At 33.0% G+C, this 14,022-nt stretch overlaps 1 protein-coding gene across 1 annotated transcript in view; it reads left to right on the top strand.

Annotated features, from left to right (window-relative positions):
* LOC118744098 (microtubule-actin cross-linking factor 1) overlaps nucleotides 1-14,022 on the top strand; it is a 719,134-nt gene that overhangs the window by 626,592 nt on the left and 78,520 nt on the right. Inside the window, 2 exon segments of the mRNA XM_036476824.1 lie at nucleotides 4,034-4,212; nucleotides 4,314-4,587. Coding sequence (XP_036332717.1) covers nucleotides 4,034-4,212; nucleotides 4,314-4,587 — 453 coding nt within the window.

The following is a 14,022-nucleotide window of genomic DNA, read 5'->3' as shown; positions in this document are numbered from 1 at the left end:
GTATGCTAAAATACTATATTTCTTCAATTATAAATATAAATATATTTTACTAATTTTTAAGAAAGACTTGTTTTAAAATGGATGACATTTATACTGAAATATCAATATTAAAAGAAATATAATTTAAAACAAAGGGTCCATAGATCAAAAATGGCAACATTTTTAAAAATACTTAGAAAGATTTACCAAATTTATTTAAAATTATGCTCTCTATTCCCGCAACTTCGGCATTCACCGAAAGAGTTTGTTCTATTAAGATTTTGAAATGGTACGATGAGAGAAATAAAGCGAATATCTCACTAATAAAATTTAACTTTTGATTTATATTAATTTAGATATTGATAGTGATAAAGGATATGATACTTTCAAAGAAATATATTTTTTTATAGGGGAAATGCATACGAGAGAAAAAAGATGTACACTTAAAAAGCATTTTTACTTTTTCTTAAAAAAATACTATATATATTTGAAATGTACTATATTTTTCGGATTTTTTTGAAAAAGTACTATAAATTTCTTAGAAAATGTTGGTAACCCTACCTTCGACTGTGGTGGGAAGTGCTGGTCGAACGAATTTTCATTTGGTATTATGACGCTCATTCGATGAGGAATAGCGCTATTGTGAATTTCGCTCGTTTTGGTTGTTTACAAATCGAGCAAACTAAGTAGTGTGCTTATACATATTTATGTAAATTTGTGCAAGTTAAAATGAAGTGAAAAAGAAGCGAGTTTATAAAAACTTGATAAGAATGAGTACAACGTAGCTCTGTAGCTCGTTTCTGTATATCTTCTCTTCCGATTATTACTCTACTGGTAGAGAATATACGTCATTCTCTACTACTCATTAGCAGTAAAGAACAGGGCGGCGAATTCATATCTCAATTCGCCTTGGTAGAGAATTGTTACAGAAATGAGCTACTGTATCGACGATTCGTCAGAGGATGAGAGTTTAGTAAACTGGCCAGGATATACATTTATGAAACTTGTCTACAGATTTATTAAAAACTTCCGACTGTCTAAAGAGGCGTTTGTAGACCTGCTGTCCGCTACTAAAAACCTGCTGCAGCAATACTCTCGAGCCAAATCTATTTAAAATATTTTAAAACTATCAACAGCTCTCCGATTGGGATTTTCTAACACTTCGCTACAGCATCGAAAGCAAAATTCTGTTCGACAGAAAATTCGATACTCAACGACAACGACGACACGGTTGCATAGCTCATAATACGAAGTTCACATTCGATCTTCCATAACCAGCGAAGATCGAAAACCGAATGCAGCTCATAATAACCCGTTGTGCGCATATTCTAAAAGAAAGTTCGGATTCTCACTAAACTCTGTGAATATTTTAGTGTTTGTCATTGTCATTAATTTTTCAGCAAAATGATTTTATTCAAAAAGACCTTGCAAATTTTTTAAATGAGAATAAAAATTAAACTTTAAAATATTTTTTAAAAACGACTTATGAATCCATTTACAGAATGTTTAGGACTACGTGAAAATTAAAAAAAAAATATAATAATATTTCATCAACGCGCAAAAAATGGTCCGTTTCACGAACTCTTTCTCGAAGTTCCCTGCGTGTCATTTTTATACCAAATTTTTTTTGACTTTTCATAACTTCTCATTCTCTACTCATAAGAATACATACATATATCATGATTTAATAATAAAAGGTTTGATAACCTGGCAGTTGTCTCGTTCGCACGGCTCATGTAGTCATGGATAAAGACTCGAGCTCGATAGTTGACCACGAAAAAAGACGCCTAAAAAACCTGCCGCATACAAAGTCTCTTAACATAGTTGACGGCGAAGAAATACGCGTTAACCTATTTTACGGCGAAGAAAGACGCGGATGTAACAGTATGCAATCTCAAGAGCTTTGGGGAATGATGCTGAAGTGACAGTCCTTGACCAGGTATAAATCTGTGTTTACGCGTTTTTCTTCGCCGAACTTTTTTTAAGCGTGTGTTTTCGTCAATTGTTTTTCACGCGTCCTTATTCGAAAAATGGCCATTGGAAAAAACCGGTTCCCCATTTTTAAATTAAGATACTTGAGTAATACTTGCTGTTAGTCAGAAATCATGACCAAAATTACAATATGATATACAATAACAAGTAGAACAGAAAAAATTTGTGAAAAATGCACACTTAATGGGGTTCACCGATCTTAACCAGGTTAGATCGTTAAAACGACGGTTCTTTGTTGGGAAAAAGTCTGGCATGTATACCTGACTATCTTGGGAAATATAATACATTATCCGCTGAACCAGACCAACTATACAAATATAGTCACACAAATATATCAATCAACACCTTCGGCAATCACCGGAGACAAACACAACCTATCGCGGACGCAAAGCTCGAGATGCTTCGGGCTCGCGATACTTTGGCACAACTTCATTCGGGATATTGTAGCAGGTTAAATCCAATTTGGATAAGATACCCCGACGACACTGACTACCTCTTTTTATGCCCACTCACATCAGCTCATCTGACATCCCTCTCCCTGTGGCCCAAACCCGTCGGATCTGGCCTTTTCATGAGCCTGCCGTTGGATGAGAATGAAGGCAACATGTAATCGATGCTTTTATTTAGACAGAGTTTAGTAAGCTGCTACAAAAAAAAAACAGTGAAAGGTTTCGTTCGGGTTTCCTTTTATTTTTAGGTAATATTCTGTAGTTGAAAATTTTCCAATATTGAGGTATGTATCGATGGTTGGGTGGAAGATCGACACATCTCGGCAGCCAGTTCAAAAACGCTTCCTCAAAAAATTTGTCAAAAACGCGGTATTTCAGAATTTGGTTGAAGAACGCCTTATTTCAGAATTTTATTGAAAAACACCTCATCTGAGAATTCTATTCAAAAACGCCCTATATCAGTTGCCGATTCAAAATTGCCCTATCTAAGTACATTTTCAATGTGTTTTCGTTTGAGATAGGGTGTTTTTGAACCGAATTCTTCTGAGATTGGTCGTTCTTCACCCAAATCCTGAGATAGAGTGTTTTTCAATAAAATTCTGAAATAGGGCGTTCTTCAATCCAATTCTAAAGTAGAGCGTTCTTAAAAAGTTTTTTGAGATAGGGCGTTTTCGAACTGACTGCCGAGATAGATTGATCTTCCACTCAGCCATCGGTATATAGTAAAATTAATAAAAATGTTCTGGTTCCATTTTTAATCAAATAAATATTTCGAATCTGGTAAATTAATAAATTAGGTAAAACCCCAGTTTATTCGATTGTAAAAATCCGGTTTACTCAGCATTCGAGAAATCAAGATTTCTAAAAATTCCGAAAAAACCGAGTCAATCAACCTAATATGTGTGTATATAAAACACTTTTAACTGATTAAAATATAAAAGAAATAATAATATACAATCATTTGATGGTGCCAGCAAGCTGGTGTCGTGTATTTCCCCTTTAACTGAAAGGCTATATGTAATACAACTATGTAACACATGTACATAAGTACCTTATTTTTTGTCAATTGATAAAATAATGGCAATTGATAGCTGTAAAAATTTTATTGTTTGTTCAAACTTTCTTCAATATTTATTGAGGATGCTCGCACTTTATGGATATTCTTTCAAAGATGCTTCAGAAGTACTCTCTTATATAGACGTACGAACGTATGTACCAGAATAACTACTTATTGTTATTTTTGCTATTATTATGTTGATGTATGCTCATAAATAAGCCGCAGTCTTTATATACCGTTTTGTGCTACTATGCAATGTGATGGCGTTATTACAAATGTAGCATGCGTTATGGTTATTTTATTAAAGTGAATGTTATGCATAGTTGGCTAATTTCTGTCCAAATAAACTTAACTTTACTCATATTTGCCGCTTTTATTGGATGAATGTAATTACTGCTTCAAACAAGACGTACATTAACGTATTGGTAATAAGTTCCCAAAAACACGGTCTCAAAGATATGATTTTTTAAATGACCATTTGCCGTTAACGCCTGAAATATTTTTTATGTTTTGGCATAGTATTTACCAAGTATCTATAATTTAACAAAATCTTTAGCTGATGAGCATTTAGCAGAATTAATGCCCATATTCGAACGTATACGCACACAAGAGCAAGTTCCGTGTGCTTTTCCTATACATATGGGGGCAGGAGGTACAGTCTTTGTACGTTGTCATAATAGTCGCTCTTTACCATTAAGCCCACATGTATTGCATTGTCATCCCACAACACATTGGGTAAGTCAAAAAGGTTTATTTTTTCAGGTATTTAAAAATACAAAATTTTACATCTTTCTAAACATGTTTACTGTACCTGTAACTTTCACTATTTATTTAAGGTTCGGGAACGCTCGGTACGTTCCATACCAATGTCACGACCGTCCCGTTCATCTCAATCAGCTTCTACTCCTGACTCTCTAAGTGACAATGAATTAAGTCAAGCTGGCGCTCATGGTCGATACACTCCACGAAAAATTACATACACCAGTACTCGCAGTGTCATAACGCCTTCTGGATCACGCGCAGGATCGAAACCTAATTCCCGTCCTTTGAGTCGACAAGGCTCGAAACCGTCATCCAGACATGGATCAAATTTATCGCTTAACAGTACAGGTATGTATTCTTATAATTCTTTTATAGTAATACACATATGTATGTGGGTTGTTCGCGTGCTTTTCCAGTAAAAATTATCCATTATCCAGCATCTAAATTTCTTAGAATCGCATTCTAAGAGAAAACCATGGTAAAAAATAAGAGGTAGTTTCACTCAATGATTTTGGTCGCCATGTTAGCCATTTGACTTTTGTTTGCTACAAATAAATATCATTATCAGCTTCAACAAATAGATTACACAGTCCAACAAATATGGAAAAAATTGGTGGGGGACAAATCTTAAAGCTATTTTTGATAAACTTTTTTGTGCTGACTAGGAATTCGTAAGTAAAGTTACCGTCTTCAGATTATGAGACAAACGATGTCAAAGTGTCAAAAAATCGCGTTTTTAGCAATATTTGAGAAGCTCTAGCAAAGAAACACATAGGCTTTAATTAAAGTTGGAATTATCATCCCTGCACCTTGATCTGATTATCACTTAAGGTCATTTATTGAACAGAAACAGCAAAAACTGATTTTGGCGAAGTTCGAGTACCTACCGCAATCAAATAAAAGTTAATAGAACCTTCAACTTACGCTTAAATTGAGGCTTGATCTTCCGACTACAATCCGTAAAACCTACTGTTCCTGCACCTTGACCCTGAGGTCCCTTATAGTCATTTTTTGAACAGCAAAAACTGATTTTGGCAGTTTTTTTAATAGCACAATTTTCCAATAATTTTGATTGTTCAATAAATGACTATATGTAAATAACCATCAGATGAAGATGCAGAGATGGTATTAGTCGAGAGGGGTAATAGTGGAGAGTTCTGCCTTTAATTTAAGCCCAAGTGGAAGGTTCTATCACCTTTTGTTTCTTTGGTAGAGCTTCTAAAATATTGCAAAGTACACGATTTTTTGACACTTTGACCTCGCTTTTCTCAAAACCTGGAGCTGAGGGAAACTTTATGCTTACAGATTTCGTAATAAGCACAAAAAAGTCTATAAAAAAACAGCTTTAATATCTGCCGCACACAGTGCCACAATGTTGCCCTGTGTTATTTTTTAGCTGCTTTTGAAAAAATTTCAAACAGATCTAACAAAAAAATCACTAATTTTATTAAAATGATAAGAAGAAACTATTAGTTGCGCATGTAAAGTTACTGGGAGTTCTATACATTGTGCAGAGATTTAAGGGTGAAATTTTTCAAATTTGCACCGCTGGTTTTTTATTTCACATGCATATGGTTACAAAAGGTTATCAAAACGCAAAACAGAGGAGAGAAGAACTGAATAAATAAATGAAAAATTTAAATATATAAATATGTATTTCTAGTAAAAGTATTGTATGGGGGAAAAAGCTGTCACGTCCAATATGCCACGTCGGTTATCACATTTTAATAGGCGGCATACACAGTGCGGCTGACTCGCGAGTCATTTATGTATGTTTTGACTCGCCTTCGACTACACATAGTTGAATCATTCAGAGTCATTCCAGGAGTCATGTCGGTGTAACTAACACATATTTATTTTCACAAATACATCCAATACTACTCGCGAGTCAGACGCACTGTGTTTACGGCGGGTCAAAAATCTATTTGTCTCAAATCCCTTGGTTGGTCAACAACAAGCCTGCAAAATATTAGTCTTTTATTTTAATTATAGGAGCCCGCGCATCAACCGCCAAGTGACACACAGGAAACTACTCGAATAAGACAAATTCTTGTTAAAAATTCTGGGTTCAGCAAAAAGGTTTGGTGCATATTATTAGATAATGAACCCGTTAACGCAAAAGATAAGGTAAAATGTCATTTCTCGCAGCACTTGAGCTTATCGTTTATCTCAAACTTATCTATTTTCAAGAAAATTTGAATTGAATTCTCTTAATAATTGCACTGGCCTATAGTCAAAAGATGTAAACAACAGCATTAATATTGCAGAGATGCATTTAAGTTGCTGGTTCCAAATATTCTAATCTTGTTTTAATATTAGCCATAGTTCGCGAATTTTCGCAAATTTAGGAACAATTTCGGTAGCTCTAATAGAAAATCCATTAATTTCCATCATCGTGGAAAAATTTTTGTGTATGCAAATGAGTATGGGAACCCTGAACAAGCACAACTTCTAGAAACACTAATTAGTTTACTTATGTTTGAAATTGAAAAGTTGAACAAAGTTGACAAAAGTTTTTGTTAAACATTTATTTTTTTTTAAATATTTTTTTATAATCTGAATGATTTTCATCATATTATTATCACAAAGCAGTAACAGATGAAAGGTTCCTTTGACCAAACCTAGTCTGTTATATGTTTTTAGGGTCGCTGAACACAAATCTGAAGTCCGTTTTTCTCCATCACGTCTGAATTTTTTTCTAACCTCAAAAAACATCTTGGATTTTACGTGACAGAGAAAATCCGAGGTGTTTTTTGAGGTTAGGAAAAAATCTAGACGTGATGGAGCAAAACGGACTTCAGATTCGTGTTCAGCGACCCCAAAAACATGTCATAGACTAGGTTTGGTCAAAGGAACCTTTCATCGAATTTTTTTGTGGACCTGTGTAATTATTACGTACCAATGGAGTAATATTTGCTGAAGTTATATCGAAAAACTTACGTGGATCTCTAGTTGTTTTTAAAAAAATTGCCTTCCTTAACTTGGTTGCTGAAGTAATGAAGAATTGAAAACTTTATCAAGAACATAATCTTATAAGTTTACGCACTCTGTTACATGAACGACCCACACTCTCTTTTCGTTTATACTTGCGACAATAGTCGTGTTTTCTTTGGTTATCGAGGTCAGTATCACTAACTTTATACTACTAGCACGAGGATAAAGAAATTATAGAAACTAACTCACTAAATAGGAAAAAATTATATTTACGAGATAATATCTATTTAAATAAATATACATATAACATACAGGCGATTAATTTGAACCAAGTTAGATGAAACAATGGCAGAATGTCTGTTTGTGTATGAATTCATTTGTCACGGCTACCAAACTTTGCATCCAAATTATCAGTGAAACAAAACAAACAGAACGGATAATAATTGAACCAGATCTCTATCAGGATCATATCGTTGTTGTTGAATTTGTGTGCAAAATTTTAATGCGGATCCCGATTATTGCTCAAGAAAACATAGCTAGAGTTGCGGCAGAGTTGCATTGGCTTCAGTTTATCAAGTTTATTCAGTGAAATCGTTGGAGAAATTTATCAGAAATGTGTAAACTAGTTTCCATACAAATTTTGACAGTCCATTTATAACGTTTACACAATTATAAGTTTATAAGGTTTACAATGCATTTATAAGGCTTGATGAATACCCTTAATATTACTATTACAATACCGTCAAATGCCTTTTATTTTCCCCCATACAAAATCGACCCAGCCTACTGTGTATGCCGCCTATAATTCAAAATTAAACCGTGATTAAAAACAAATGGGTTCTTATGGTCCGTAGTTTGACTTTATTTAAAGAATATTTAAGAAAGGAAAATCTCACAGGATTCACAGAGTTTTGGTTATTTTAACATGTACTCTGAAACCACTTCTGTTATGATCTCTCCTTTTCATCGATTTTCTCGACACCAGTGTTCCCAGCGCACCTAATTTTTGTATCAACCTAACTCACAACGCAAAATTTTTTTATAAGTGACTTCCGTTTTCGTATGATTTATTTAACTATGTCATGTCCGACTTCAGGGAAGCACGCATATGTATGTTTGTATGTATGCAGGTATGCATTAAAGGTCTGCATGAATGCACGAAAAACAAACCTCAAATCACACACAACAAATTTTAACATGCATTCATTCACGCCGGTAGAAGAGGACATCTCGTGTCTGGGCAACAAACTGACAGAATCTCTTATGAATCCGAACAACATTGAAATAATTTGTCAACCAAACCATTCGACTTATTCTGGTTGCACCACCACCACAAAAATTGACCGATTTCAAGACGCTGTAAAATTAATTTAAATTCGGGTATAGCACAACTTATAACTTAGGCTAAATTACCCTACTAAGTTTTTTTTATTATCGCAACCAAAATAACTTAGTAAAATCTTTGTAAGCTTTCTTCTTGAGCAAATTTAACAAAGTAACATGTATTTTACCTAGGTCGACTAAGTTAATCCTTGGCGAAAGCTCTTTAGTAATTTAGAAAAATTTCTTGGTTATTTCACACCGTATAATATTATCCTATATACAGGCAGGTTCTGCAATCCACTTCCGAGTGAATTTTAACCCCATTCAATTTAAATTCAAAGTGGCTTTGTTTGAATTTCACTCGGAAGTGAACTGCAGAACCTTGGAAATATTTAACCAAATTACTTTTGTGATTTGCGAAAATTTTCCTTGAAATATGCCGATAATGCAGTGAATAGCAACAATTTAAATATTTTCCAACCATACTTTTTATACAAAAATTTAAACGACCAAAATAATACATAAAAGGAGCGGTATTTTTGTATTTTAAATTGAGATATAAAAATATGGTTGACAAAAACCTAAATTTATTTATTTATTTATTTATAAGTTGTACAAATTAAGACTAAGTATTTTGCCTGCACATCAACTTTCTAATATCAATACAGATTTATTTTGTGAATATCTTAAAAGCTAATACTATTTTAAGCATGATTTTTAAGTAAGGACACCCTAGGGCAAGGTTAAGTTATTTTCGTTACATGATTTTTAGAGCTGATAAGATTAATAAAGAGTAAGAGATAAGTTCTGAAAATGTTCAAGAAGGGCCAACTTAAAGCAATGACGATGTTTTAACATTTTTGTAGCACTAGGTAGTGCATTCCAGAGCACAACTGCACAAACAAAGAACATGCGGGATGATACCTTTAGCTTGTGTAAAGGGAGGTACGAGAAGATACGGCAAATTTTAACTTCGTAAATAGATACAGCGGAGTACGTGAGTTTATCAACTTGTGCAAAAACAGAAGATTTCGAAAACTAAGGTATGTGGTGAGATCACAGCCCAAAATATTCCTCGAGAGGTTAGATATATGGTCATATTTTTTTTAAATAAACGTATCTAGCCGCAGAATTTATGGCGAGCTGTAGCTTTCTCTGGGAGTCAGAATCCATGTTGCCATAAACCACTTCCCCATTGGTGATTAATGGAACAATCAACGTCTTAACTATATTAAATTTTACATCATGAGACAGATATGCAGCTGAGAACCAAAGTGGCCTAAGTATATTATATATTTTTCCTATAGTGTAGTTTACATGATCAGAGCATGTAAGTCTGCTATTTAGTTTAAATCCCAGGTTTTTGACAACAGTTTCATATTCAATTTTAGGATTTTAAGGCACTAAAACTTGAAAAAGGTAAAAAAGACATATCCTTTTTTAATTTTGTTATGTACTTCCTTTATGCACAATATGCATGTCCAATTAAAGATATTGGTCAAAAAATTATAGCCGAACCACTTTTTGCCAAGTTTTAACGTATTATTTTCGTTATTATTTAATTTTGGTTATATTTTGTATAAAAATATAGTTCATTCTTTACCAAAACCCGTGTAAATCCAAGTTTCCAAATTTGTGCAATATTAAAAAAAAAATCAACAAACTTTCGTACAATTTCGAGCTTTTTTAAAAATTCTAAAAAATCAATCGCAGTTTTTAGCCATTTGAAACTTGTGCTTTATCCTACTAGAATTCAACGGGCTACAAAACTGCATACTCAGAATCTAATTAAAAAACTCGAAATTTTTACTAAAATTTGTTGAATTTTATTTTAAATTGCATAAATTTTTAAGGCAGTGGCACTCGATTGGTACATTTGTACAGATTAGTACAAAAAAAATGGAAATTTTGTTTTGTAGTGAAAAGATTGGTACAATGCAACAAATTAATTTTTGTGATTGGGATAAGGAGAAATATTTGGATATTCAAACAATTGGGGTACGATTTGCACCAAATTTTGGCAAATACCCAATCGGGTGACACTGCCTTTAAACTTATATTTATACGGATGTTGTTAAAGAATGAACTATAAAACACTAACCAAAATAATATTTTAAAACTTGTGAAAATTTGGTGCGGCTATAATTTTTTCGTCTGCATCACCACAAAAAGTTGCAGTTTTTCCGGCGGGTGTACCAAACCTAGTATATTTAAGACTTCTACCAAAATATTTCGGAAAAATATTAAGTTTTAAGTGCTCTGGATCGGTTTGAAAATACCTCTAAAAATTTAGGCTGCGTTTCTTTATACATTCCGGATAAACCCATTTCACAACCAGAATGAACAGAATGCCATTGAAATATACGTTTACATATCATCAGGAACGTTCTAAAGAATAAGTAAACAAAAAAGTTTATTCCAAACGTTCAGAATGAATAAAGAAATACAGCCTTAGTGTTTTATGAATAAAAATATTTTCTTAAAGGATTTTTTTGGAAAAAATCCCCTCAGATGACAAAATAGTTTAAGCTTAAAAAATCTACATAAACATATTAAAAAAAGTGTATCAACGGAATCATAATAATGAGATTTATGATCATGTTTTTTAACTTATTTCAAAGATTTGTGTAAGAAAAACTTGAATAACTGCTGCAAAACTTTACCGATATAGACTTGTAAGGTATCAGTGGAAAGGTATATTTTCACCCTTTTTATTTCTTTGCAAAAAAAAACTCATTCACGTCCCAATTTTTTCTTTATTCAATACCAACACATCTTAATTCAACATGGAATGACACTCGTTTATCTTACCTTCCTCTCTCATACTTTGAATGAGCTTATTCGCAAAGAAATTAAAAGGGTGAGAAAATACCTTACCAATGATACCTCATAAGCAGGGAATGGATTTTATGGAAATTTCCTGTTTTCTGCTAAAGAGATAGAGTATATTCGATTAAGAATGTCCACGATTTAGCGTTCCCTGATTCCATATATGTTCGTTTGATGTTGCCTTTTTTTGCCTTTTTAAGATATTTGCCTTTTTTTGCTTATTTTACGTTATTTGTCTTTTTTTGCCTTTTCTACCTTTAATTGTAAGAGGCAAAGAAAAAGGTCTTATTTCTGGTAATATTAAAGTTTTAAACGTTCCATGTTTAAATGGGTAGCCACTTGTATCAACCCACGTCGAGCTCACGTTTAGTATATTCAATGCTTTTCTTCGCAAAAATCGAATGAAAATGCTGCCAGAAAAATTCCAAATGCATCTTGTGGTTCAATGTTACTAAAACTATAGAGAGTAAAGTTTTGTGAATAAAAAAACTCGAAAAGAGAAAATAGTCAAAGATTCAAAGTACAAGTTTTTCATATCGACCGCTTTGCGCAAAATTATTGTATGTTACATTTTTTACGAAATTCACTTTTTGATGCAACTTTGTTTTACAACCCATAACGCAAATATTACGGCTTGAATCCCAATAGCTACAAAAAAATCTTGTTTTTAGTTATATTTCTCAATAATCTCAGCAAATCTAAACTATGGTATTAATGGTGCTAGCCAAAGCAGAGAAAAATACAGAAAAACACTTTCCTGTAAAATTTGGTTTTTGTAACATACGATAATTTTGCACAAAGGGGTCGATATAATGAAAATAGTTCATAGTTTTTCTCTTTTTTACTTGTAAAATAATTATTTCTAAAATAAATGTATTTTTTTGATTATTTTTCGGTTTTTGTCTTTTTTTAATGCCTTCTTTTGTCTTTTTTTCGTATTCTAGTTCGTTATTTTATTTTGCCTTTTTTATAAGTTTTTATATCCTACAAATCCGTTCCCTGCTCATAAGTCTAAACTGGTAAGGTTTCGGCTCAGTTATTCAAGTTTTTCTTAAATCAGTCTTTGAAAAAAGTTCAAAAACAGCATCAAAAATCTCATTATTATCATTCCGTATAAATTTTTTTATTTTTATGATTTGAATAAAAAACTAAAGAAAAACTGCCAAGAAATTCTTGCTGTTTGTGCAAAAGCTCACATAGCGTTGTAATATTGATGTTTTCAGTCCGGAAGGTTGTGGATCTAAGCCGAAATTGGACAGAGGTATGCAACAAAACCAAGGGTTAACGCCAATTTGAAAAAAGCGAACACCAGAAATTAAAGAAAAAATAGTAAAAAAATCAAATTTTGCTTTCAAATATGAAGACGTCAGTTACCTGGTACACTTTACATTATTTCACTATGTCCAACACATGACCTGTTATTTGGAAATTTTCTTAGCTGACATTTACTTTTATAAAAATAACTGATACCATGAATATATTGCTATAAAAATCTTGGATTTATGCCCAAAAAATCCAATTCTGGCGAGTGTGGTGTAAAAAAATTATTCAAGGTCAAAGGTCACATAAATTGATTTTTACCGTGTTTTAGCTAAACGGTTAGGTTTATCATAAAAATAGGTTAGACTCTAAAAATCCTCAGATCTCTAAAAATCGTAATGACAGTTTTGTTCCTAAGAATCACCATTTCTGGGATACAACGACTCTATCGACATCCATATTGTAATAATTCATTTAACGTATCAAATACTTTGAATTGAAGTTAATTTGTTAACAAGTGGTGGTATAAACAATTTAGTTTGTATGGGAGGGGGCACGGCCCTTTTCCAATAACCCACATTTTTTCCATGAGTATAGTACTGATTTCATATACCTTCATACCAAGTTCCAGTACTCTACCACAAATTGTTCCAGAGCTATGCATTAAGAAAAATTCCTTTTGTATGGGAGGTGTCACCCCCTTTGCGCAATCGAGATTAAAGCTATCCTATCTTTTAAGTTGTGCTAAATGTCACCAGTGTGCGAAATTTCATTATGATCAGTTCAGTAGTTAAAGCTTGCAAGCGTAACAAACAAATCATTCGAATTTATATTAGTAAGGATTATCCAGTTCCTAGTAGTGAGCATTTTGTACACCAGGGTATACGTATACTAAATTTTTTTGTCTTTGATTGGTTGTGCTCAACGAAAAAAAAAGCAGTTACGTACTGGTTACGCGTCTTCTCAAGACTATTTTACAGAAATGCTAACTAGCACGTTGTGCTTTAACCTAGGATTATTCTTCTGAAGAAGTGAAGAGATATATTTTATACTCACAAATGTAAAATAAGTACCGCTCAACGACTATCACAAGAAAATTTAGTAACAGTTGTGAACAGCATTTTTTCTCGCGTTTGGTAACTGGCACTTTTGTTTAATACCTATCTTTTTATTCCTCAGAACCTACAAATAAACGTCTGAGAACCCCGAGCTTTAGGTAAGATCGCTAAAGAAGCTATACATTAATAAGAATTAGATCTTATGCGAGTTGAACTAGAAATTTTCTGATTTTCTCGATTTTACCAGGTAAATTCATGTAAACCACAAGTTTTGTTATTAATAATATTAATATTTACTGATATTTACATATGAGGCATTTCATGTCACCGCAGCCACCTCTATGCGCGACCTCTATGGATTTGGATGAAAGTTGAAGAG

This window comes from Rhagoletis pomonella, unplaced genomic scaffold (genome assembly GCF_013731165.1).
Source record: "Rhagoletis pomonella isolate Grant_MI unplaced genomic scaffold, Rhpom_1.0 Rhpom_scaffold_00008, whole genome shotgun sequence".
Taxonomy (NCBI): Eukaryota; Metazoa; Arthropoda; class Insecta; order Diptera; family Tephritidae; genus Rhagoletis; species Rhagoletis pomonella.
The sequence above is the reverse complement of the archived record's forward strand: the minus strand, read 5'-3'. Positions and strand labels throughout refer to the sequence as shown.